The sequence below is a fragment of the Podarcis tiliguerta genome (assembly GCF_965153285.1).
Source record: "Podarcis tiliguerta genome assembly, chromosome: 6".
In the NCBI taxonomy this organism is placed as follows: Eukaryota; Metazoa; Chordata; class Lepidosauria; order Squamata; family Lacertidae; genus Podarcis; species Podarcis tiliguerta.
In genome coordinates this window covers 1,991,547-2,018,931 of record NC_139539.1, presented here as the reverse complement: position 1 = coordinate 2,018,931, position 27,385 = coordinate 1,991,547, and the positions used below count along the sequence as shown (strand labels likewise).

Sequence of the window (27,385 nt, the reverse complement as noted above, 5' to 3'; positions counted from 1 at the left end):
AGGAAGTCAGATTATCCTCCACCAGGGCCTTCTCAGTGATGGCTCCGACCTGGTGGAATGCTCTGTCCCATGAGACCAGGGCCCTGCAGGATTTAACCTCCTTCCGCAGGGCCTGTAAAACAGAGCTATTCCACCTGGCTTTCAGTTTGAACTTAGCCTGATCATAGAATCATAGAGTTGGAAGAGACCACAAGGGCCATCGAGTCCAACACCCTGCCAAGCAGGAACCACCATCAGACCGCCCATCAGACCATCAGACTCCTGACATATGGTTGTCAAGCCTCTGCTTAAAGACCTCCAAAGAAGGAGACTCCACCACACTCCTTGGCAGCAAATTCCACTGTCAAACAGCTCTTACTGTCAGGAAGTTCTTCCTAATGCTTAGGTGGAATCTTCTTTCTTGTAGTTTGAATCCATTGCTCCGTGTCCGCTTCTCTGGAGCAGCAGAAAACAACCTTTCTCCCTCCTCTATGTGACATCCTTTTATATATTTGAACATGGCTATCATATCACCCCTTAACCTCCTCTTCTCCAGGCTAAACATGCCCAGCTCCCTTAGCCGTTCCTCATAAGGCATCGTTTCCAGGCCTTTGACCATTTTGGTTGCCCTCCTCTGGACACGTTCCAGTTTGTCAGTGTCCTTCTTGAACTGTGGTGCCCAGAACTGGACACAGTACTCCAGGTGAGGCCTGATGATCTTTTATTTCCCTTCCTTCCCTCCCACTCCCCTTTTTATGAAGATTACCCGCTCTGGGATCCCACAGCTAATTCTCTCCTGGTCTCCTCACTGGCCCAAGTAGGACTAATTTAGCCAGCTAGCCCTGGGGATCATCTAATGTTTATTGGATGGATTTCCCCCCAAATTGATTTTTGAATTCTGGATTTATTGTTATTCACATCAGGCACTCCTGTCTTCCATTGCCTCCCGCAGTTTGGTCAGACTCATGCTGGCAGCTTCGAGAACACTGTCCCACCATCTTGTCCTCTGTCGTCCCCTTCTCCTTGTGCCCTCCATCTTTCCCAACATCAGGGTCTTTTCCATGGAATCTTCTCTTCTCATGAGGTGGCCAAAGTCTTGGAGCCTCAGCTTCAGGATCTGTCCTTCCAGTGAGCACTCAGGGCTGATTTCCTTCAGAATGGAGAGGTTGGATCTTCTTGCAGTCCATGGGACTCTCAAGAGTCTCCTCCAGCACCAGAATTCAAAAGCATCCATTCTTCGGCAATCAACCTTCTTGATGGTCCAGCTCTCACTTCCATACATCACTACTGGGAAAACCAGAGCTTTAACTCTACGGACCTTTGTTGGCAAGGTGGTGTCTCTACTTTTTAAGATGCTGTCTAGGTTTGCCATTGCTTTCCCCCTGACTCCCTCAAATGTTCCTCATAAGGCGTAGGTCAAGACCCCACTGCGATAAGATTCCTCCCACTCCAGACTTCAGAATCAGCCCTAGAAATTTACCAAAGAGTCTGGCTGTTCCTGGGCGTGGGGTCTCTGCATGAGTCTGTGTTTCTGCTTTAATGTCCGCAGGGTGAACTGCAGGGGCGACAGGAAGGCAAACAGCAACTGCTGAGATGAAGAAGAATTCTTGACTCAGCTTTTCTCAGAAGCGGCTGCTGATTCTTCAAGTCACATCACCCTCCAGTTTACTCCTTGGTTGTCTAAGCAAACTGTTGTGTTTTTTTAAAAAATATTTTTTATTAGGAATTTCAACAAGTAACAATTTATCAAAAATACATTATCCTCATTTTCCCCTCCCCCTCCCCTAAAAAGACAAACCCACCCTCACACCCCGCCCTCCAGACTTCCCCTCAGCTCCTCTCTCCCTGGTTTCTCAGCACATATTATTCTCTGCATGTTATAAAGTTGTAAAGATCCGCAGTTGTCTAAGCAAACCGTCAAGTCAAACATGTTGACCTAGAAATAGCTTGAGATAGTCAAGAAGAAACTTCGAGATAAAGGCAACAGAGACTTTAAAAAAAGACTGGGAACCATTTAGTATGTTATACTTACAGAAACATTGTAAAGAAGTGGACTCACTAGCAGGGTTTGAGTAAACACTTACAATTAACAAAACAAACATAGAAATTAAGGTGTAAAAATTGGAAAATAACAACAGCAGAACACTATTCAATTTAAAGAATGCAATATTACGGTATAAGAAAATAAGCAGTAGAAGAGGAAGTTGAGGGAAGTCGTGGGCACTGATATGGGAATTGCATTTTTCTTTTTCTCTGAGAAAATGTCACTGTGATGAATATAAAACTGTAAAATTTAATAAAAACTTTTTTTTTTTTTTTAAAGTAGACAGTCATGTGGCGAGGAAAGCAGGGGAAAGGTCCTTGGAGAGATCCAAGCCATGGAATTAAGCAGTGCAGAGAAAAAGCCCTTCTTCATCCACTGCATAGTTAAACTATGGAACTCCCTTCCACTTGAGGTAGTGATGGCTTTATAAATCCATGCAGTAGGAGAGGGCTTTCAACAGCTTCCAACCTCTGCTTAAAAACCTCCAAGAAAGGAGAGTCCTCCCCTTCCCAAGGGAGACCACTCCACTTCTGAACAGCCCTTACTATCAAAAAGCTCTTCCTGGTGTTGTCAGAACCTTGTAACATGAAGCCATGGGTTCAAGTCCTACCCTCCAGATCAGGAGAGAACAAGCTTGCTCCATCTTCCATGTGACAGCCCTTGGGATATTTGAAGGTGGCTCTCATATCTCCTCTCAGTCACCTCTTTTCCAGGCTAAACATAGCCAGCTCCTTCAACCGTTTCTCACAAGGCTTAGTTTCCTTCAACCTCCTTCTTAAATTGCGGTGCCCAGAACTGGACACAGTATTCCAGGTGTGATCAGACCAAAGCAGAACAGAGTGGCACTATGACTTCCCTTGATCTGGACACTAGACTTCTGTTGATGCAGCCTAGAATAGCATTAGCTTTTTTGCTGCTGGCCTGTGGAACGCCCTCCCATGTCAAAGAAATAAACAACGACCTGACATTTAGAATACATCTGAAGGCAGCCCTGTTATAGGGATGTTTTTACTGACTGATGCTTTAATGCATTTTTAATCTTTTGTTGGTAGCTGCCTAGAGTGGCTGGGGAAGCCCAGCCAGATGGGCAGGGAATAAATAATAAATTATTGCTATTATTATTATAATAATCACCACCACCATCACAATCTTGACTCATGTTCACCTTGTGGTTTCTTAAGACCCCCTGATCCTTTCCACATGTCCTGCTTGCGAGCCTGACTGCCAATAGCCCTTTCCCCTCCATGAGTTTGCCTACTCCTCTTTTAAAGCCACCCAGGTTGGCCATCTCTGCCTCTTGCAGCAGTGAGTTCCACAGTTTCATTCTGCCCTGTGCGAAGAACAACTTTCATTTCTTTGTTCTGAAACTTCCAAGATTCAGCGTCATGGATGTCTATGAGTTCTAGAGTTAGGAGAGAAGGAAAATTATTTTTTCTCTGCTTTCTCAATTCCAGATATAATTTCATAAGCTTCAGTCAAGTTGCCTCTTCCTCGCTCAAGAGGATTGAGACCTATGCCTCCTACTGCACGCACTACTCTAAAAGAGAATGTAATGAAAACGATATATCGCTGGTATTTAACACCTGTCAAACTAGCAAAAATGTATAGGATGGGTAGTAAAATCTGTTGGAAATGCAAAGAAAAGGACGGTGATTTTTACCCCATGTGGTGGACATGTGATAAAATGAATTTTGGGGGGGAACTGATCTATAATGAATTTAAAAAGATGCTTAAATATACTTTCCCAAAAAAGCCTGAAGCTTTTTTGCTAGGTTTGCTAGGGGAGGATATTGAGAAGGTGGACCAAAGATTATTCATGTATGCTACAACTGCTGTCAGAATCCTGATAGCCCAAAATGGAAAACACAGGAATTACCAACTTTGAAGGAGTGGCAGACGAAAATGCTCAAATATGCGGAATTAGCAAAACTGACCCACAGGATCCGTAATCGGGAGGAAACAAAGCATCAAAAAGAATGGAGTAAATTCATGGACTATATAACTGTAGAAATTTGAAGATGTTAGCAGGACTGAAATAAATCTTATGACATGGTCTAGATATTACTGAGGAACTGCGGATTAGAGATTGGAATAAGAAAACCTGCGGAAGGGAAGGAGGGAAGCCAATTGCTCTATGGAGCGTAAAGAAAAATAGATGTAAAAATATATGAAATATTTGTGTATTTTGTTTGTGTTTGCGTATTTGAAATGAAAACCTAATAAAAAGCATTTAAAGTGACCTACCCCTCCCTGTGAATGCCACAAAAGAGCCCCAGTTTTCAGGTGGGGGCAGCAGTGGGGGCATCTTGTCCCCTAGGGAGAACATGTGGCTGATCAGCCGGCTAGAGGGGGCTCTTCCTCCAGCTGTGCCACAGTTGCCTTGGTCACCGAAAAGCCCGCTCATTCGTCTTCAAGTTCAACAAGTGCAGCCTTAATTTCCCCTGGAAATGTGTTTGCATTTCTCCCCCTCCTCCTTCTTCCTCTGTCACAACTTTTGTTTGGCCACGGCCAGACATACACCCAGCCTGGGGGTGTGGGGTGTGCGCGCTCTCTGGATGACTATATAAGTGGACAGACGCCAGGCAGGGGAGCTAAGTTGGAGCTCCTTTTGCAGAAGCAGGAGGCGGCAGAGACAGGAGGCGAGACCGAGGAAGGGCACTGCGGGACTCCTGTGACGGGCAGCATGGCAGAAGGTAAAAAGAGAAAAGGGGAAGGAAACCCAGAAAGGAATAGAACAGCTCTGGAGGCACTCTCCTCTCTGGCTTAAGGCAAAGATCCTGTCTTCTTCCCACTGTCTTTCTGCAAATGCTTTTGCCTAATTGTAATATGATCATTGCAAAAGGTTACCAACAATATTTGTGTGTGTGTGTGCGCATACTAACTCCAGAACGAGCATGTTCCAAGTCGACTCACCGACTCTATTAATGGCAACCTTGTCAAAACAAACTGCACTACTTTTACTCCTTGAACCTAAACTGTCCACTCAGTTGTTGAAAGATGTTCTGCTTGTTATTTTTTTTTTTAAAAAAAAGAAGAAATTGTCAATTGGGAAAAGTTGGGATAAACAAGCTAAAGCAGTTGTGTGTGGCGTATGTGAGTTTGGGGGCAGGCAGCAATTAATTTATCCGTATAATACTGAAATGATTTTTAATAATTTTTGCTTTTAAGTAAGAAAAGCATACCAAAAAAGGGAAACTTTGGAAGAAAAAGTTGGAATGTTTGAATAGGGTTTGCAGGCAGTTGTTAGAAAATGAAATATATATATTTATTTCAGAGTGCTTCTTGCACATGCAGAATTTATAACAGCTACAGCCCAATGGAATATTTTTCTGCACAAACCCCACTGTAATTAAATCCCTGTCTTTAAGCTGAATATTTTCTGCAGCTATTCCCCGCATTGGCCAAGGCGACAAATCCACTTTCTTGCTTTCTGCCCATGGTTTTCGCTTTCGGAAACTCATCTTCAGATTCAGAACGGACTTCCTGCAGCTCTACGCAAATAATTGCTTTAGCGTGAAAAATTGTAGAGAATTCCTTCTGCAGGTCTTGGCTTCCTTTCATCTTCCTCATCACTCTTCTCTGAAGTTTAATTCTCGATTCCTCCATGTCCTTGTTATTAATAGGGAAAACCTTGCTGGGTCTCTCAGGAGAAAATGGGTACGTGAGATCCACAGCTTAAGAACAGGGGCTCTTGGCTTTGCTTTTTGCACAGACCACTTTCATCTTCATCCGAGGTCTCCTAAGCAATGCTCATTCCAAATCAGCTTTGCAAAAGTACCATATTTTTTGCTCTATAAGACTCACTTTTTCCCTCCTAAAAAGTAAGGGGAAATCTGTGTGCATCTTATGGAGCGAATGCAGGCTGCACAGCTATCCCAGAAGCCAGAACAGCAAGAGGGATCGCTGCTTTCGCTGCAAAGTGATCCCTCTTGCTGTTCTGGCTTTTGTGAATCAGAATATTTTTTTTCTTGTTTGGCTCCTCCAAAAACTAGGTGCGTCTTATGGTCTGGTGGGTTTTCTAGAGCGAAAAATACGGTACATTTTCCTAGCGCTTAGTTCGGCTCTTCTTCAGGCAAATGAAAATGGCCCTTGCAAAACCTGAGCTGCTAGCTTATACGACGCAGCTTCTTGCAAGACCCCAGCTGCTTTGCAAACTTACCTAAGCACCAGCTGGTCTAAACCCTTGCAGGGGAGATTTGCAAGACCACCTCTCCTCTCCCACTGGAATGGGCACGAGGGTTATTTCTGAAGCCCTGGGTTCAAATCTCAGCTCAGCTGTGAAATTCACCGGTGGGGTCAGTCACCAGACCATCTCTTCACATACCTCACAGGGTTAAGTCCTCGTGAAAAGTGACAATTTTTGAGCTGGACTGTTCTGTTTTCTCCCTTGGGAAGCTTTCTCCCATCCTTCTACTTTATTACAAGGACAAAGAAGAAGCCATTGACCTGGAAAGGGGTGCAAACTCTCTTTCACCAGAGGTTTATAAGCAGGGATTCTTCTGCTGAAATTCCATAATTCCAGCGTTGCAGGGGGGTTGGACTAGATGACCCCTGGGGTACCTTCCAGTGATTCTATGGGGGGGATTGTCTGTATGCTTTTAGACCTCTTCTTTTCCAGTGATGCTTTACCAAGGAGTCCACTGGTCCTTGCAAGCTGGTGCAACCTCTTTCCTCAGGAATATTGACGTGGGTGTTGTGCGTGTAGCACAACACTGTCCGCTTGCTTGCTGTGTGCCCTCAGTGTGCATGAATGGGCACACAGCAAGCAAGCATGATTGTGTCCTATACAAATTCAGAATTTGGGAAAAGACCTAAAATGGCTTAGGTCAGGCTATCTGAAAAATCATATTCCCTCCTATGAACCCACCTAGATAGATAGATAGATAGATAGATAATTATTTTAATTCTGTTAGGGTTAAATTGCTTTCTAATGATTATCTTTGGTATGTTTTTGGCTTTTTTAAATTGGCATGTGTCATTTTAATTTATGTAAGCTGCCAGTTTGGGAATGGGGTGGGTTAATAATAATAATAATAATAGCAGTAGCAGATCATTAAGTCATTTTGTTCCACTTTGGAAAGAGCTCCAAAATCTGGGCATGGGGGGATTCAGATAGAAACATAGACCACAGGAAGATTCCTTATTCTGAGTCAGACCTTTGGTCCATCTGGCTACTGTACAGCACACTCTGGTGACTTCCGAGCTGGGTTATTGCAATTCACTCCACGTTGGTCCAAAATGCAGTTGGTCCAAAATGCAGCACTCCGACTTCCAGCCAAGGTTCCATTTAGATCTCACACAACCCCTGTTTTAAAAGAGCTGCGCGGTTGCCCTTCAAGGTGCTCACGTTGGTGCTTAAAGCCCTGAATTACTCAGGCCCCAAATACCTGAAGGACCTTCCCCACAGATCCTCTTGAATGCTGCAATGGGCAGAGAGGGGCCCTCTTGGTAGTCCCTCCACTTTCAGAGGCCCAGGGGGAGAGGGCCTTCTCTGTGGTGGCCCCCAAGCCACAGAGCCCCCTCCTCATGAAGGAGTGAATGGCACCTTCACTGTGCATCCTGCAGAGGTTGCTGATGAGGCGTCTTCTTACTCTGGCTTTTTACACCTGAAGTGTGGTTTTAGGACCCACCTCATTTATTTATTTATTTATTTATTTATACATACATACATACATACATACATACATACCTCACCCATCTAGCTGTGTCTCCCCAGCCACCTTGGGTGGCTTTCAACAAAATATTAAAACAGTAATGCATCAAACATTAAAAGCTTCCCTAGACAGGGCTGCCTTCAGATGTCTTCTAAAAGTTTGGTAGTTATTTTTCTCTTTGACATCTGGTGGGAGGGCATTCCACGGGGCGGCTGCCACTACCGAGAAGGTCCTCTGCCTGCTTCCCTGTAACTTGGCTTCTCGCAGCGAGGGAACCGCCAGAAGGCCCTTGGAGCTGGACCTCAGTGTCCAGGCAGAACGATGGGGGTGGAGACGCTCCTTCAGGTCTACTGGGCCAAGGCTGTTTTATAGCTGCAAGTTGTTTTAAATTGTTTTTAATGCTGTAGCCCACCCTGGGACCTTGGGGTGAAGGGTGGGAAGGAAAAAATTAAAACTCAATATTATCTACCCTGACTGGTAAGGGGTTTCCGGCAGGAGTTTCTCGCAGCCCTATTTGGAGACGCCATCAGGGACTGACCTGGGACCTTTTGCATGCAAAGCCCATGAGCTGAGCCCATCCCTAAATGATGATTGTTTCAGAAGCGCCCGTGCTCTCAGAAGGGCTGTTTCCACGACCCCTTCCTCTCCTCTTTCCCTGCGTGTAATAGCTGTGTGTAGATTTACAACTGCCAGCCGCTGCACATTCACTAGACCCCAAAGAGCGCTGACTGAGCGTGGGCTGCCCAGTTGCACAAGGACAACGGCTGATGTCAACTTCTCTGCTGCTGGCGGATCCAGGTTGGCGCCTTTCTGAGCTGTCAGCACAGAGGAAATAGTGAAAAACATACCACCAGTTGTCTCATTTTGCTGGATGCTCACGTGAGAGTCTGTGTTATAAGTTCAAGAGACTATGGCTGACTTGCAAGGGAGGAACTAGGCACTAAAGAGGCCCACAACCAGGAGGATGATTCTCAGCAACAGCTTTAATAATAATAAACATAATAATAATAATCAAAATAAACATAACATGAGCCCTGCTGGATGAAGCCAATGGCCCGTCTAGTCCAGCATCCTATTCTCCCAGTGGCCAACCAGCTTCCGCCAATGTGCTGCCCTGAAGAAGAAGAAGAAGAGTTTGGATTTGATATCCCGCCTTTCACTCCCTTTAAGGCGTCTCAAAGCGGCTAACATTCTCCTTTCCCTTCCTCCCCACAACAAACACTCTGTGAGGTGAGTGGGGCTGAGAGACTTCAGAGAAGTGTGACTGGCCCAAGGTCACCCAGCAGCTGCATGCGGAGGAGCGGGGAATCGAACCCGGTTCACCAGATTACGAGACTACCGCTCTTAACCACTACACCACACTGGCACCACACTGTACTTCCATAGCTAATCTTTGGAACCCCCTTTCTGCATAAGGCAGCTATGGGCACCAACTAGCTTTAAAAGAGGGTGAGACAAATTCATGGAGGAGGAGAGAGCTATTGAATCTATAACCCACAATGGCTGTGATCTGCCTTCACGGCTGGAGGCCGTGATGTTACTGAGTACCAGTGTCTGGAAGCCACAAAGGGTAGGAAGGTAATAATAATAATAATAATAATAATAATAATAATAATAATAATAATTTATTATTTATACCCCACCCATCGGGCTGGGCCTCCCCAGCCACTGGGCGGCTTCCAACAGAATATTAAAATACAGTAGTCTGTTAAACATTAAAAGCTTCCCTAAACAGGGCTGCCTTCAGATGTCTTCTTAAAGTCTGGTACTTGTTCTTCTCTTTGACATCTGGTGGGAGGGCGTTCCACAGGGCAGGCGCCACCACCGAGAAGGCCCTCTGTCTGGTTCCCTGTAACTTGGCTTCTTGTAGCGAGGGAACTGCCAGAAGGCCCTCAGCGCTGGACCTCAGTGTCCGGGCTGAATGATGGGGGTGGAGACGCTCCTTCAGATATACTGGACCGAGGCTGTTTAGGGCTTTCAACACTTTGAATTGTGCTGGGAAACGTACTGGGAGCCAATGTAGGTCTTTCAAGACTGGTCATAAAGCCGTAGAGATGGATGGTACCCCAAGGTCATTCATGTCCAACCCTGGGCAACACCGGAATCACAGCTAAAGAATCGCTCTGTTCGAAAACCTCTGCCCCCTTCCAAGTTTGTCCTCCTGCTTAATGGCTCTTACAATCAGAAGGTTCTTTCCAATGTTTAGTCTGAATCTCCTTCTTGTCATTTGAATGCTTTGGTTCGGATTCTCCCCTGTAGAGCCAGTGGCGTAGCACATACACACACATACCGGTGCCCAGGGCAGAGCCTAACCCTTCCTCCACTGCTGTGTAGAGCAGCAAACATGCTCCATTTTTCATATAAGAGACCTTTACGTACTTTGAAATATTTTTTAGATAATATCTAAGCTTTGTAGGGACGCGGGTGGCGCTGTGGGTTAAACCACAGAGCCTAGGGCTTGCCGATCAGAAGGTCGGTGGTTTGAATCCCCGCGACGGGGTGAGCTCCCGTTGCTCGGTCCCTGCTCCTGTCAACCTAGCAGTTCGAAAGCACGTCAAAGTGCAAGTAGATAAATAGGTACCACCCCGGTGGGAAGGTAAACGGCATTTCCGTGTGCTGCTCTGGTTCACCAGAAGCGGCTTAGTCCTGCTGGCCGCATGACCCAGAAGCTGTACGCTGGCTCCCTTGGCCAATAAAGCGAGATGAGCGCCGCAACCTCAGAGTTGGCCACAACTGGACCTATTGGTCAGGGGTCCCTTTACCATTAAGCTTTGTAGGTCACTTAGAGACTTTTGAAGTAGCGAGCAACTAATAAATTGAAGAGGTAATAAATAATAATGTTTTGGATGACAAGTTGCTCAAGAGACAGACAAGAAGGGGTCAATTGGGGGGGGGGTCACTTGTGTGTATCTTCACCCTGTATTGTGGCCCCTAAACAGTTGGCTTGCTTTCTTCCCCATTGAGTTGAGGATTAGGGTACCCCCCTCTGAAAGGACCCACCTTACTGCTGTAATTTTAAGTTGTTTCAAACTGTTTTTCATATTGTGTTTTTGCAAGCCGCCGAGTGTGACTTTAATCCATCCGATCTTGGCATCTCTTCCTTGTTAGCCTTGCTGGTGGTGACAAGCGATGACTTTGTCTCTTCTTCCTAGAATGGACTGTTCTGCGCTGACTAATGGAGATCATAGTGTCCTCTGACACTTTTCTTCAAGGGAAAAAGAAAAGTGGAAATGGAGCAGCAGACACTGTTCCCAAAACAAGTAATTTGGGGAAATACGTCTCCCTTCCAGCCAGGGCTGATTCCTTCTTTCATGCCCATCATCGCCAGATGGAAAGTGCGATGGTGCCATCACAGGTTAAGCACCAGAGATGGGGCTCTCACATTGAACACAGATGAGCTTTTGCTGATTTCTCATTCATTCCAGGGGAAAGACCTGCAAGGATTATGCCTGTAAGGTGGGAAAATGAGTGCATTATAGAATAGCTACATTAGAGGTACTTGGCAGGTGATTGTAAAATTCAGAAAGTTTTGAGGACATTCCCGTGGTTTCGCCATGATCCCACAACATGGGCAACTCCTGTTTTGACCAAAAGGAAAAGACTGTTCTCAGCTACAAAGCATTTAATTAGCATGCATTTAGACTGGCCGGTGATTTTAGGACATGGATAAGAAAACACTTTTTCTTGCAACACACTTTGAATGCAATGCATTCACAGTACTACCGTTCCTTTTTTTAAAGTGTTTTTTTTTTAAATAGTTGTCAGGGCTGGCTCCGGGTCCCAGCTCACCAAGGACCAACGCTAGCCGATAGTACAGTATCAAAGTCTTTATTGAAGAATAGTCTCCATTTACAAGTCTCAGCGTCCCAGCCCTACATCTGGACTTTAGACCGGCGAAGCTCTGTCTGGATCTCCACCCCCCGTGCACCAGTTCAAGACTCTAATCTTACTCCACCTCTTCCTTCTCTCTCTCTTCCTCTGGGTCTTACTACCCCCCGGGGTCTCATTCCTCCTGGACTCTTCCGACGCGGAGCTAGACCCCTCTGACTCCTCCCCCTCTCTTCGGCGGGCTTTAGGACCTGGCTCCTTACCCGGGCTGCCCACCTTGCCGCCCTCCTGTACATTTGAACTTGGCGCGCGCGCGCGTTTTACTTTCCGGATGACCGTTTCCTCGCTCCCTGACGAGGGTGTGGCCACTCCTGCCTCACGTTCTCCCTCTGCCTGCGCGCTCCCTGATCCCGATGCCTTAGACTCCTCCCCCCTACTGCACTCTGGGGGGGACGCTGGTCCGGATTTCCAGCTGCTACTCTCTGAGTCCCCTTCTTCCCGAGGTGTCCCCCTGGGCACTCCCCTTGCCCTGACCATGGGGGCCCCTTTCTGTGAATCCTCCGAGTCACTGGAGAGACTCAGAGATCTTGGACTACTGTCGCCGCTGACATTTCCTTCCGACTCCTCCCCCTCGCTCTCTGTTTCTTCCCTCTCCAGTGACTCTGCTCCTGAACCCCTGACATCCATCCCCCCCTCGAAGCCCCCCCTTCCCCCCTCCCCTTCCTCCGGCGGGGGTGCTGGGTGCTCCGTCGTTGTGGGGGTGAATGGTGGATACAGTTCGTCCCCCGTGGCGTGCATCCAGTTAGAGAAATCCGGCTCGTCCTCCATGTCTTCGCCGACCTCGTTCTCCTCTGCTTCCATCTCCGTGCCGCCATGCTCGAACCCAACGTCCTCCCCCATCACGTCCATGTCCCTCTCACCCTCGTTCCCCTCTGGGTCCGTTGCCTGCCAAGGGCCCCTCAGCCACCTCTCCTCTCCTCGATTGTCCCACCAAAACGAGCGGTCTGAGGCAAACCCCGAGGGCGAGCCCTCCGGTGAACGTGTGTCTAATGGTGGTTCTTCGTCCGAGGTGAATCCCTGGAACGTGCTGGTAGAAAGCGTGGGTGTGAAAAGCCAGTCGTCGAAATACTCGGCTGGCATGGGCCTGTGTGGGAACAAGGCATGAAACTCCTCTTTGAGGAGAGGCTCGTCCAGGGCATAGTCCGGCACCCAACTGTTGGCGCTGGCCGGGGTACCTTCCCTTGCGAGAAAATATTCTACTCCCTCTTCCCCCCATCTCGAGTCCAAAATCTCTGTGACCTGGTTGATGGGTTCCCTTCTTGGCGACTCCCTCCTTGGGGGGATCTCCTTATACTGGTCTGGTGCCGTGCCCTGCGCCTGAAATCGGTGAGGTGCTTTGTAGGGCGTGAGCACCGACCTATGGAATACTGGGTGCATTCTGGATCCTTCCGGAAGTGTCAACCGGAAGGCCACCGGATTGATCTGTGCCTCAACTAGGTAAGGTCCTAGCTGCTTATGTCCGAGTTTCTTCTTAGCTAAGGATCTGGTCGGCACTGCGTGGGCCGCTAACCACACCCAGTCTCCCACCTGTATGTCTTCACCAACCCTCCTGTGCTTGTCAGCCTGCAGTTTGTATGCGTGCTTTGCCAGCTCTAACTGCCTCCTAAGCTGCTCGTGGACTTCCTGCAATTCCGCCGCCAAGACTTCCGCTGCCTGTGGCTCCCCCTCCCCCAGTCTCTCTAATCCCGGGAAGGTTCTGGGATGCCTCCCGTTGTTGGCGAAGAACGGCGTCACCCCTGTGGACACGTGCTTCGTGTTGTTGTAAGCGAACTCAGCGAGCGGCAGGTAGTCCACCCATGTCGTCGGCTGGTGATTTGCATAGCATCTCAGGTACTGCTGCATGACGGCGTTGACGCGTTCCGCTTGTCCGTTGGTCTGCGGGTGTCTCGCCGACGCTAGGTTGATCTTGACATTCAGGAAACCCATCAGCTTCTGCCAGAAGCTCGAAATGAACTGGCGCCCCCTGTCGGACAAGATAGACCGTGGCAGTCCATGCACTCTGAAGACGTGGTCTATGAACAGTTTGGCGGTCTGTTCTGCCGTGGCCACCTTCGCGCACGGAATGAAGTGGGCTATTTTAGTGAACATGTCCACCACCACTAGCACTGCCGTTTTACCCCTTGAGCTGGGTAAATCCGTGACAAAGTCCAGGGCCACCCTCTCCCACGGTTCGCTCGGAGTCTGCAGCGGTTCGAGCAGTCCCGCCGGAGGTTTGTGCACTGACTTGGCCCTTTGGCAGGTGTCGCACCTCGAGACGTACTCCGCGACTTCCCCCCGCATCTTGGGCCACCAAAAATCCCTGGCAACGAGGTCTGCCGTCTTCTCCTTGCCAAAGTGCCCGGCGGTGGGTGCGTCGTGTAACTGCTGCAGTACTTTCGCCCGGAGGTCGTCTCCCGGTACATAGAGAGCTCCTCTGCGGATGAGCAATCCGTCTCGTACTTGGAACTCGTCGTCCTTCACCGTGCCCTTGTGCACCTCCTCCATCTTGGCTTGTGCAAAGGGGTCCCCCTGCAGTGCTCGACGGACCGCCTCCAAGTCCACGGTTGCTGCAGCGCACGCCCACGCTTTCGGAGCGAAAATGTGCTTGGCCGCTGCTGGTGCCGCCTCTTCGAGGTATTGCGGCTTCCTGGACAGTGCATCCGCCATGATGTTGTTGTCGCCTGGGATGTATTCTATCCTGAAGTCGAAATCCGCGAAAAATTCCGCCCATCTGATGTGCCGCTGGTTTAGGAATCTTGCCGTGCGCCAGTACTCCAGGTTCTTATGATCCGTGCGAACCTGCACGGTGTGCTTGGCCCCGACGAGGAAGTGCCGCCACGCCTTGAATGCTGCATGAATGGCCAGCAACTCCCTGTCCCAGATGGTGTAGTTTTGCTCCGACTTGCTGAGCTTCCTAGAGTAGAAGGCACACGGTCTCCAGTCCCCATGCGGGTCCTCTTGCAACAGTACGGCGCCCACGGCTCTGTCTGAGGCGTCTGTTTCAACCCTCAGCGGTTTGCTGGGATTCACATGCAGTAGCTGCCCTTCGGACGAGAAGAGACGCTTAAGGTTCTGAAAGGACTGCTCCGCTTGCTCCGTCCAGATGAACTTCTTCTTCTTAGAGCTGAGCGTGTCAGTAATGGCCGCCGTCTGCATCGCGAACCCCTTGATGAACTTGCGGTAAAAGTTGGCGAACCCCACAAACCGCTGGACCTCCTTCCGATTGCGCGGGCTCTTCCAGTCCAACACTGCGCGAACCTTGGCGCTGTCCATGGCAAGCCCCTTGTCCGACAGCTTGTAGCCCAGGAAATCCACCTCCGTCCTGTCGAACTGGCACTTCTCCAGCTTGGCATACAGCCGATGCTCCTGCAGTCTCTGCAGAACTTCCTTGACGTCACCTTCGTGGGCCTCCTCAGATTCTGAGAATATCAGGATGTCGTCCAAGAAGCAGACGCATGTCTTGTAGAGGAGACCCGCCAGGACGTGATGCATGAAAGCTTGAAAACAGTGGGCGCCATTTTGTAAACCGAAGGGCATAACTCTGTATTCATATGTGCCCAGGGGCGTGAACATGGCAGTCTTCCACTCGTCTCCTTCCCGTATGCGAATCAGGTTGTACGCCCCTCGCAGATCCAACTTTGTAAAAACGCGTCCTTTCCTCGCCGTCGCCAGCAGGTCATCTATCTTGGGCATGGGAAAGGCCGCGGGCTTGGTTCTGGAATTTAAAATTCTGAAGTCTACCACAAGTCTTTTTTGGGGCGTGTCCCTCTTCTTCACAAAGAATACAGGACTGCCCCCCGCTGCCTTCGACTCCCGGATGAAACCGCGCTTCAAGTTGAGGTCTATGAACTCCTTGAGCTCCTGCAGCTCATCCTCAGACATGGAATACAGTTTCCCGGCTGGCAGCGTCGCTCCTGGCAGGAGGTCAATCTTGCAGTCATAGGGCCTGTGGGGGGGCAGCTTGTCCGCTTCCTTCTCGCAGAAAACCTCCAAAAACGCTGCATACTTGCGAGGCACTGCTTGCAGCGTGCCTAATTGTAGCTGCGGGTCGTCCCCTCCTTCTTCCGGGCTAGGAAGGATGCAATGTTCCGCGCAATAGGAGGAGCCGAAGGTCAGTTGGCGTTGGTACCACGCCAATGCTGGGCTGTGCCTGTGCAGCCAACTCATGCCGAGGACTACAGGCGTGTCCGACAGGTGTGTGACATTAAAGCTGATGACTTCTTGGTGATTTCCAATCCGCATCACCATTGGTTGCGTTTGTTGCACCACCTGCCCCCCTAACAAGTCTCTGCCATCCACCGTGACAACGTTCAGGGGCAGCGTGGCTGGTAGCAGTGGTATATTGTGCTGCTGAATGAATTCCAGTCCTATAAAGTCAGCGTTGCTGCCGGAGTCAATGGTGATCGGCACCTCCAGAGTGCGTCCATTGGGCAGTTGGAGAGACGCTGTAAGCTGCACCACTGGTTTGGGTGGGAGGGGGTCTGTGGGTTGCAAAAGTGCTGGGGATTGTTTCATTGACTTGTCTGACTGGACCCCAGTGCCTCTTCCTCCAGCCAGACTCCGTCGTTTAACTGTTGCTGCGTTTTCAATTGAGCTGCTTCAGCGACTTTTGCGGAGGCTGCAGTGTGCTTGTGGAGCCTCTGGGGACACTCTTTCGCCATGTGTTGAGCACTGTCGCAGATGTAGCACTTCCTGTTCCCTCTAGGAGGCTTCGTTTTGGCTGCTCCCGGTGTTAGGGCTCTGTTAGCTGACTGAGCCCTGGCACCTCCTATCTCCATCGGCTCTTCTCCCCCTCCCTGCGAGGGTGTGGAGTGCGCACGCGCTGCTTCTCTGGGAAAGAAGGGAGGTGCTCTGGCTGGTGCCCTTCCCCAACGCCCTTCTTCCCTGTTGCAAGGACGTTCTTCCAGATGCACCCCGATCTCCAGAGCCCTCTGGACTACCTGCTGGGTGCTCCTTGGTCTCTCCCCTCTTCCAATCTCCGCTTTTACATCTGCATTCAACCCCTCCCAAAAGAGGTCTCTGACTGGCGCAGAATCTTTTTCCCACCCCAGGGCATGAACCAGTCCGAAAAATCGAGTATGGTACTGCCGCACGCTGGCTTTGCCTTGTTTAAGTCCATGTATGTCCCTCCTGGCAATATCGACGTCTACCTTTGATAAAAAGCATGAGTCCATTGCTTTAATAAAAGCCTTCGCATCTTGGAGCGCTGGATCATTGTCCCTCCATAGATTCCGCAGCCACGTTTTGGCTTCCCCATGCAAATGGGACAAGATAAACCCCACTCTCTCTCTCTCATCTCTAAAGTCTTTGTCAAGTAAATCCAGCGCAAACAGCAGGTCTGCTCTGAAGTTGGGGTACTGCTGCAAACTCCCGTCGAAATGCGATACAAGGCTTCCTCCCCTTCTCCCCAAACCTATGCCTTCTGCCTTGGCTCCCGTTTGCCCCTCTTTGGAAAGCACGTCCAACCTGGCCTGGAGATCCCGGCAGGAGGTAACCATCTCCTCCTCTCTCTTCCTGGATGCAATTACCTCAGTGCTGAGTTGTGTCACCGCTTCTTGCAGGGCTTTTATCTTCTCTTCCGTCGTCATCTTGCCTGAGTTTTGTGAGCTCTGTAAGCACCCCTCCTCTGTCCTCGCTGCGCCGACTCACGTGGCGAGGTTCTTGGTGCCAAAACTTTAAAATGTGGGACAGAGCTTACTGTCAGGGCTGGCTCCGGGTCCCAGCTCACCAAGGACCAACGCTAGCCGATAGTACAGTATCAAAGTCTTTATTGAAGAATAGTCTCCATTTACAAGTCTCAGCGTCCCAGCCCTACATCTGGACTTTAGACCGGCGAAGCTCTGTCTGGATCTCCACCCCCCGTGCACCAGTTCAAGACTCTAATCTTACTCCACCTCTTCCTTCTCTCTCTCTTCCTCTGGGTCTTACTACCCCCCGGGGTCTCATTCCTCCTGGACTCTTCCGACGCGGAGCTAGACCCCTCTGACTCCTCCCCCTCTCTTCGGCGGGCTTTAGGACCTGGCTCCTTACCCGGGCTGCCCACCTTGCCGCCCTCCTGTACATTTGAACTTGGCGCGCGCGCGCGTTTTACTTTCCGGATGACCGTTTCCTCGCTCCCTGACGAGGGTGTGGCCACTCCTGCCTCACGTTCTCCCTCTGCCTGCGCGCTCCCTGATCCCGATGCCTTAGACTCCTCCCCCCTACTGCACTCTGGGGGGGACGCTGGTCCGGATTTCCAGCTGCTACTCTCTGAGTCCCCTTCTTCCCGAGGTGTCCCCCTGGGCACTCCCCTTGCCCTGACCATGGGGGCCCCTTTCTGTGAATCCTCCGAGTCACTGGAGAGACTCAGAGATCTTGGACTACTGTCGCCGCTGACATTTCCTTCCGACTCCTCCCCCTCGCTCTCTGTTTCTTCCCTCTCCAGTGACTCTGCTCCTGAACCCCTGACAATAGTCTATTGATAAACAAAATAAACCAAACATAAAGAGCTTTAAGAAATCCTGTTACAGCTGGCTGAAAGCAGCCTAAAATTGGACATTATAATCGAACTTGTTCCAAAATGTTACCAAAAAATACCCTTCGTTCCATAAACCTGCTAGGCTGGTTTATACGTGTATTCTTTTGTAGCAAGTTAGCTTGATGCTAGTAACTAGGGACTAGATTTTCTCAACCCACTTAGATATTGGAGGAGACAGGAGTTTTAGCTAAAGCCTGAAAGGGTTTGGGGATGGGGTCCCTCTGTTCTAGGAGCATCTAAATAAATAAATACATTTTTATTTATGCCCCGCCCTTCACAGTTTAAAATCCGGGCTCAGTGCAGCTAACAGCAAATATAAAACATTGATTAAAACGCAACTTAAAAACAGCATAAAATACAACATGAATGCAGTATCAACGTCAATAAAATTCAAAAATTTAGGGTCATTTTTTTTTGGGGGGGGACCCAGTCAGTAAACATCAAATGATCAGCAGGGCTAACTGGCCAAGTTGGTCATACTAGGGCCAGCAAGGAGATCAACGAAGAGTTTAAATGTGGGGTCCCAGAAGGGTTTCTTCGTAAAAAAGGGAAGGGAAAAGGGAATGGAGGATCAGGCTAATTCAAATTGAAGGCCAGGCGGAATAGCTCTGTCTTACAGGCCCTGGTCTCCTGGGACAGAGCATTCCACCAGGTCGGAGCCACCACTGAGAAGGCCCTGGTGGTGGATAGTCTGGCTTCCTTAGGGCCTGGGACCTCTAAACTCTGCTTATTCATGGACCTTAAGGTCCTGTGCGGGGCAGACCAGGAGAGGCGGTCTGCTGCCAATGCCCATTTTCCATTTGTGTTCCCAGCCTGAAGTGACATAAGTGGCAATTAGGAAGTGGCACTTGATCAGCTGTGGCCTCCTGGCATTTGAGATGGCAAGAAGGGCAGAAACTGGGCTTCACATTTGTTCACAGAACTGAAGAATGGAAACCAAACCTTATCAGACAAATCCTATTTAGGTACCAGGCAAATAGCTGCTTACTTGTTCAGGCTGCAGCTCTTTTAGATCTGCTGGCTTATCTTTTCACAGTAGTTCTGCGTATTTGCATTTTTGTTCACCTTGGCATCTGACCTGGGAAGCTGGAATCAATTCTGGACAAGAGCAGTATCAAAAGAAGAGATCTGCACTGGTTGAAAAATTGCTGCTAGGCCAAGTTCAAGGTGTTACTATTCGTCTATAAAGCCCTTAGCAACTTGGCTTACCTATGAGATACCCCACAGGAATGCTCAAGACCACTTCAATTGGTGGTTCAACATTTATAAGAATTTGATCTTTCAGTGCAGCAGCACCAAGACTTTGGAACTCCTTGCCTCTTGATATCAAGCAGGCGCCTTCAGTGTATTCCTTTTGGCGCTTGCTAAGAACATTCTTAGGGACGCGGGTGGCGCTGTGGGTTAAACCACAGAGCCTAGGACTTGCTGATCAGAAGGTTGGCAGTTCGAATCCCCGTGACGGGGTGAGCTCCCGTTGCTCGGTCCCTGCTCCTGCCAACCTAGCAGTTCGAAAGCACGTCAAAGTGCAAGTAGATAAATAGGTATTGCTCCGGCGGGAAGGTAAACGGCGTTTCCGTGCGCTGCTCTGGTTTGCCAGAAGCAGCTTAGTCATGCTGGCCACATGACCCGGAGGCTGTACACCGGCTCCCTCGGCCAATAAAGTGAGATGAGCGCCGCAAGCCCAGAGTCGGTCACGACTGGACCTAATGGTTAGGGGTCCCTTTACCTTTAAGAACATTCTTGTTTAGACAAGCCTGCTTAGAAAGTTGGTGTGAATTTTGACCTCTTTTATTTTTTTAGCTTTTTATGTTCTAAAATATGGTTACATTTATTTTATTTTATTTTATTGTTTTACCTTTTTGTAAACCACTTCGATGGCCTTTTAAAAATACAGTCAAGCGGTGTATAATTTTTATGAAATAACTAAATAAATAATAACATTCACTGCCCCAAGGTTTGGTGAAAACTTCCGGCTTGAAATGAAGTTGTGGCAAATTCATGGAGGAGGATGGGGGCGAGGGAAGGATCTGTCAAGAGCTGTCAGTCAAGGTGGCTTTCTGGGACAGACTAAGGACTCATCCAAACTCCCTTTTGCAACCTGCTTTCCAAAGACAGGCCAGTGCTTTAAAGCTCCATGTCCAAACGGGGGGATTTTTTTGGTCGTGATTTACCACTGAATTGGAGCAAACAGCAATCTGCAGGAAACTCGATTGCAGTTTGCTCCAGTTCAGCAGTAAAATGTGGGTTTTCCCCTGGAAACTGCTAGGACCAAAAACCCCCACACAAATCCACTCAGAAACAAAGCTTTAAACCCCCAGACCTGTTCCTAGAAACAGGGCACACAAGGAGGTCTGGATGAGGCCAAAGTTGGAAGCCACATCCTGGGGAACAAAGGCAAGAATGGCTATTTCCTTTATTATTTATTTATTTATTTATTTATTATTATTAAATTTTATTTAACCCCCCCCCTCCCCAGCCGAGACCAGGCTCAGGGCGGCTAACACCGGTATAAAAACAATTGATTGAAATACAACTTAAAAACAAGATTAAAGCACAACATTAAAATGCAGCCTCGTTTCAGCAGGAACTCAAATCAAAAACTTTTTGGGGGATGAAAATGTCAAGTCTTCACCAAGGCCAGACTGTCCTCTGTGCCATCTGATCGGCCTGTGTGTGAAACAACACATAAGTCTATGTGGACCTTTGGTCTCATCCAAAGATGCTCTTTTTAATTTTTTACTTAAGCTCTTATTATTTTAATACTAATGATGATGATGATGCAGAATTGGGAATACAACATTGCAAAACACCCCAGCTGCCAGACAACTGCGCGTCTAGGAGGTTGAAACTCCTGGAAAAATACGATCCAGCAAGCGAGAGCCGTTAAACTTCGCTTTGTTCATTTCCCGAAGGAAGGTGAAGAGGGGATGGGGGTCTGTTTCATGTTGGAAAGGAAGCAACAATAGCAAGGGGGTGATTAACACTCGCAACCAGCTGCCAGCAAGAGGGGGGAGGGCTCTTTCCAAAGAGGGCCCCATCCTCCTGACTGTTGCTGCTCACAGGCTTGAACTTAGAATCAGAGGAACATCTCTGGCCAGAAATATGTTATTTCCACCACTGCATGGAAAGTACCTAAGGATTAGGCCACACAAACACACTCACCCCTCCCTAAAGTCTCTCACTAAAAATTCCTCCAAAGCCTCCTTTTGGTTTAAAAAAGAAAAGGTGGGAGAGATACAGACATGGTCAAGTGGTTTGGTTTAAACCTCACCCACACCTCTCCCTGACCTGTATTTTGATAACAACATGGGAAGAGCCTGTTGGATCAGATTCCTGCATTTCAGAGGGTGGGCTGGATGACCCTCAGGGTCCCTTCCAACTCTACAGTTCTGTGATTCTATAATAGTTCAATCTTGCCTCAAGGAGTTCCAGAGATGCTGATTCCACCACCTACCTCAGCAGCCCAGCCCTGTTCCCTAAGCTGGTTTGATTCTGATGTGTAGTCGTTTAGTCATGTCTGCCTCTTCGTGACCCCCTGGACCGGAGCACGCCAGGCACTCCTGTCTTCCAGTGCCTCCTGCAGTTTGGTCAGACTCATGTTTGTAGCTTCGAGAACACTGTCCCACCATCTCGTCCTCTGTCGTCCCCTTCTCCTTGTGCCCTCCATCTTTCCCCACATCAGGGACTTTTCCAGTGAGTCTTCTCTTCTCATGAGGGGGCCAAAGTCTTGGAGCCTCAGCTTCAGGATCTGTCCTTCCAGTGAGCACTCAGGGCTGATTTCCTTAAGAATGGATGCGTTTGATCTTCTTGCAATCCATGGGACTCTCAAGAGTCTCCTCCAGCACCAGAATTCAAAAGCATCCATTCTTCAGCGATCGGCCTTCTTTATGGTCCAGCTCTCACTTCCATACATCACTACTGGGAAAACCATAGCTTTTGCTATACGGACCTTTGTTGGCAAGGTGATGTCTCTGCTTTTTAAGATGCTGTCTAGGTTTGTCATTGCTTTTCTCGCAAGAAGATTCTAATGTACATCCCTATAATTTAGAGCCTGCTTCTGTATTCACCAGAATGTTAAGAAGAGGTTGCTGGATGAGGCCAATGGCCCATCCCATCCAGCCTCCTTTTCTCACAGTGACCAACCAGATGCGTCTTCTGGGAAACCGGGAAGCAGGATCCAAGCACCAGAGCAACTCTCCCCTCCTGAGATTCAGAAGCATCACTGCCTCTGACTGTGGAGACTGGGCAGAGCCATTAATTATTATTATTGTTGTTGTTGTTGTTGTTATTCATACCCCACCCTCCGTGGCCAGAGCCGGGCTCAGGGCAGCTAACACCAATAAAATCACAGTAAAAACACAATGGGGGGGGGGCACCAATTTAAAATACAGGTTAAAATGCAATTTAAAATGCAGCCTTATTTTAAAAGTAGCTGATAAATCAAGACCATAAGGGGAGGGAAACCTAAGGGTCAGACTGAGTCCAAACCAAAGGCCAGGTGGAACAGCTCTGTCTTGCAGGCCCTGCGGAAAAATGTCAAGTCCCTCAGGGCCCTGGTCTCTTGGGACAGAGCGTTCCACCAGGTTGGGGACAGTACTGAAAAGGCCCTGGCCCTAGTTGAGACCAATCTAACCACCTTGAGGCTCAGGACCTCCCAAGTGTTGTTATTTGTGGACCTTAAGGTTCTCCGCGGGGCATACCAGGAGAGGCGGTCCCGTAGGTACAAGGGTCCTAGGCTGCGTAGGGCTTTAAAGGTCAAAACCAGCACCATTGTGGTTTATAGCCCTCTCCTCTTCCCTGATTTTGTCCAATCCTCTTCCAAAGCCATCGAAGTCGGCGGCCACCCTGGCCTCCTGTGGCAGTGAGTTCCACAGCTTCACACTGCGCTGCCTGAAGAAGCACTTTCCTTCTCCTTTGTCCTCGCAGATCTCCAGCTAGAAACATGGGACCTGGAATGCGAGCGCAACAATCGGGAGCACCGGACCTCCGAAAACGGCAACGAGCGGCTGATTGTGCGCAGGGGGCAGCCGTTCACCATCACCTTGCACTTTTCTGGGAGGGAGTACCAGGAAGGCGTGGACCAGCTCACGTTCCACGTTGAGACAGGTGAGTCCTCCTTGATGCTCATAACGCATCCTCCTCCATCGTGCTGACTTCTGGACTTGGCTGGACCACAGCTCCCAGGGAGGCTGGGCTGGTGCGAGTTGGAGTCCTGCAGCGTCTGGAGGGCAACAGATTGCTCAAAATCAGTGGCAAGCAAGTAGACAGGTAGTGTTGCATAGTGGTTAGGGTGCTGGACTGGGACCTGGAAAGGTCAGGTTTCAAATCCCTCTCCTCAGCCATGAAGCTGTTCCTGGGTGACCTGGGCCCAGTCGCTGCCTCTCAGCCTAGCCTACCTCCTGGGCAATAAATTAACAAAGCAAATAAATCTGGTTGGACTTTAGATACCCAGTGGTGGTACTGTAGTTAAAGAGTTGGTCTGGGACCTGGGAGACCAGGGTTCAAATCTCCTCTCTCTCAGCTTGACCTACCTCACAGGGTTGTTGTGGGGATTAAACAAGGGTGGGGGAACCATGTTTTCCGCTTTGAGCCCCGTGGGGGATATTATGGGGTATATAAATGCAATAAATAAATCTGGATTAAGGCAGCGCTGTTCTTAAGGCAGAGGTTCAGCCCACTAAACTGAGCTGGACATTTTACAGGAATGTGAGAATCCGTTCTCGACATGCGGGCGCCACAGGTCTGGATCTTGACCTCACCACACGCATCCTGGTCCTCAGCCCTCTCTGGTGTAAGCAAGCAAGCACTGCACTGCTGGCTCATGCCTGGGAACTGGGTCTGAATGTTTTCCCCAGTCTCAAGGCTGCTTTTTAATGTGACTCTGGTGAAATGTCGCTGGGGTGAAACAGCTTTGAATGCTGCAGCCAAATGGGTGGAAGGGTGAAATAACAGCCTCAGACTCATAATAATACAGCTTGCAGTGGTGTCCAAACTTTTTTCAAAGAGGGCCAGATTTGATGAAGTGAAGGGCTGTGAGGGCCAGCCAGAGGGCCAACCAAAGTTGTTCAGCTTTTTTTAGGATTGAAATTATTGAGTTGCTTTTTTTTTAGGATTGAATCTACCAGGTTTTACCTACCAGTAGGCCAGATTAGGCCCCCAAAACGGATTTTGGACATGCCTTAAGGCTTAAGGGTTTTTCGCCCTTTAAAAACCTCAGTTTTTAGCCCTTTAAAAACCTCAGTTTAAAAACCTCCAGTGAAGAAGACTTCACTGCTTTCTGAGGCAGCTGAGTTAGCATCTGCCTCTGCCCAGAGTGGCAACCCAGTCAGATGGGTGGGGTGCAAATAATAAAATTACTATTTTGATTATTACTAAGTAATTGTGCAAGGCCACTTTTGCTCCATTCCAATCCTGCCAACCCTTTTCCTTACTTTAAACAAAAACCTGCCAACAACTTGGTTCCTCCTTTTTTCCTGATTATTTTTGCCAAATTTCCCTTATTGTTCTTCTGTGGACAATGCAGCCAGGAAAGGAAAACATGGCAGAGGACGGGTGACCTCAGGCTCCGTCCCTGGCCAGGGTCCTCTCTCTCGCTTTGTTGTTGGGCTCAGGAAACGCGGGCGGAAAAAAGGGAGTCATCCTCCTGGAATTTTGCAGCAGCAGCCGGGCCCTGGAAGCCCATTTTGTTTTGGCCGGTGACCTCAGAGATGTTGCAAAAGCAAACAAGGGGGGACTTTTGTGGAGGAAGCAGAAATGGAAAGAGAGAGCAAATGATCCGGTTTGTGCAGCGAGAATGGAGAGAAGCTGTGCGGGGAGCAGCTGGAGGAAGAGGCACCTTTAAGATGATGGACTGGACTTGAACTGGTTGGGATGTTGGGATTTGAAGGAGCTGAGTATGTTCAGCCTGGAAAACAGAAGACTGAGAGGTGACACAAGAGCCATCAGATATCTGATGGGCTGCCATTTTCTCCTGCTCTGGAGGGGAGGACCTGAATCAATTATCCAGGTTTGTTGTCGTTTAGTCATTTAGTCGTGTTCGACTCTTTGTGACCCCCTGGACCAGAGCACGCCAGGCACTCCTGTCTTCCACTGCCTCCCACAGTTTGGTCAAACTCATGTTAGTAGCTTCGAGAACACTGTCCCACCATCTCGTCCTCTGGCGTCCCCTTCTCCTTGTGCCCTCCATCTTTCCCAACATCAGGGTCTTTTCCAGGGAGTCTTCTCTTCTCATGAGGTGGCCAAAGTCTTGGAGCCTCAGCTTCAGGATCTGTCCTTCCAGTGAGCACTCAGGGCTGATTTCCTTCAGAATGGAGAGGTTTGATCTTCTTGTAGTCCACGGGACTCTCAAGAGTCTCCTCCAGCACCAGAATTCAAAAGCATCCATTCTTCGGCGATCAGCCTTCTTTATGGTCCAGCTCTCACTTCCATACATCACTACTGGGAAAACCATACCTGGAACCAATTATCTGACCAAATATTAGGAGGAACTTTCTAGAGGTGTGAGCCATTGGACAGTGGAACTGACTCCCTTGGAAGGCGGCGGACGCTCCTTCCTTGGAGGTTTTTAAGCAGAGGTTGGGTGGCCATCTGCCAGGGATTCATTGGCTGAGATTCCTGCATCACAGAGGGGGTTGGGCTAGATGACCCTGGAGGACCCTTCCAGCTCCCCAGTTCTGTGATTCTAAGAGCCAGTATTTCTCTAACTTCATACCTTCCAGCTGTGCCTGTTCTTTTCCCGTGTGAGGGCTCTGTTACTGTTTCCTGGAGTTTGTCAGAGCAGAAGAGTCCTGCCAAATAATTAGCACGTGAAGTCCAGCCCTCAGCATTCCTCTCTGAACATAATGCTTTCAGACGGGGAGATGGCGATTTGACAAAGATGTCTTGCCCCGGGAGTTAAGAACATAGAAAGATCCTGCTGGATCAGAGCAATAACACGTCTTGTCCAGCATCCTTTTTTCACAGTGGCTGACCAGATGATCAGTTGGAAACTTGCAAGCAGGAACACAAGCACAAGAACAACACTCTCCCCTCCTGAGGTTCCCAGCATAGCCATCCCAGCTAATAGACATCAATAGGCCTCTCCTTCAGGGATTTGGCCAATTCTCTTTTAAGGCCATCTAAACCTGCCTCCTGTGGTAGGGAGTTCCATAGTTTAACTATGTGCTGTGTGAATAATGAATTTCTTTTATCTGTCCTGAATCTTCCAGTGTTCAGCTTCATTGTATATCCTTGAGTTTTATTGTTAGGAGAGAGGGGAGGGCCTCTCCTCCTCTTGCATCAAACCATACCAGATCCTGACAGAGCCGTGGGGTTCATGAAATACCCTGCGATAATGTCCAAGAACAAAACCAATAGAAAAGCTGGACGTGTGTCGCCCTCACCCTTGCAGCAACTCTGCAGCAAAAGAGAATTTGCTTCGGGGATTAACAGTTTAGATGATTCCTTGCAGGGATTAATTGAAACAGGGGTCCTTCCAGACAGATGTTGAAAGTGCAACTGATGCTCCTCATAAACACAAGCTGCTTTGCAGCATCTCCATGAAATCATGAGCATCAAATGGCAACCAGTAAACACTGTTTACCTTCCCGCCGGAGCGGTACCTACTTATCTACTTGCACTTTGACGTGCTTTCGAACTGCTAGGTTGGCAGGAGCAGGGACCGAGCAACGGGAGTTCACCCCGTCGTGGGGATTCGAACCGCCGACCTTCTGATCCTAGGCTCTGTGGTTTAACCCACAGCTTGCAAATTAAGCTCCCACCTGTGATTCCTGCATTGCAGGGGTTGGTTTAGACGGCTCTTGGGTGTCCCTCCAAATGCTACAATTCTATGATTCTATAAATGCTCCTAAGAAATGCCTCTGGCTCCATTCGTTCTCCCAGGGCAAAGCCTCCACATGCCCTTTTGAGGCTGGGATGGGAGAAGGAGGGGAGGGGGTGGAGGCTCCCTGAGGTCTCTGACCCCATTTTATCTCGCAGCCTCAGGCAGCCAGTGGTGAGTTGAAGTGGACAAGGGCAGGAAACAAAAGGAGGAAGCTCTCCCCTGGCTTGGCCTTTCCCACAGTTCTGTGTGTGGCTTGCAAGGAAGGAGGACTCCCACTTTGTCCTTCCCTTTTCCAGATAAAACAAAGAAAGCAAAGCACCCAGAGCAGAGCTCGGGTCTCAACTTCTTCAGCCCCAGCTCCAGGGCTTAATTCGCACACAGTGCCAAGAGGTCACTGCCTGGTGTTGCTTAAAAGATTACTCAGACGAGCCCTGCAGGATCCGACCATAATAAAGAAACAATAAATAAAATTTTATTTATATCCCACCCTCCCCAGCCGAAGC

General features: G+C 49.0%; 1 protein-coding gene across 2 annotated transcripts in view; it reads left to right on the top strand.

The window, feature by feature from the left end:
• Positions 1-4,399: 4,399 nt before the first annotated feature.
• The window catches only part of TGM2 (transglutaminase 2), a 69,974-nt gene continuing 46,988 nt past the window's right edge, over positions 4,400-27,385 (top strand). Inside the window, exons 1-2 of one of the 2 annotated variants that reach the window (XM_083447408.1) lie at positions 4,400-4,716; positions 22,988-23,167. In XM_083447408.1, coding sequence (XP_083303534.1) covers positions 4,707-4,716; positions 22,988-23,167 — 190 coding nt within the window. In that variant the 5' untranslated portion in view covers positions 4,400-4,706. Of the gene's footprint in view, positions 4,717-22,987; positions 23,168-24,931; positions 25,068-27,385 lie in introns of those variants that run through there. The other variant, XM_083447409.1, reaches the window with a different exon arrangement.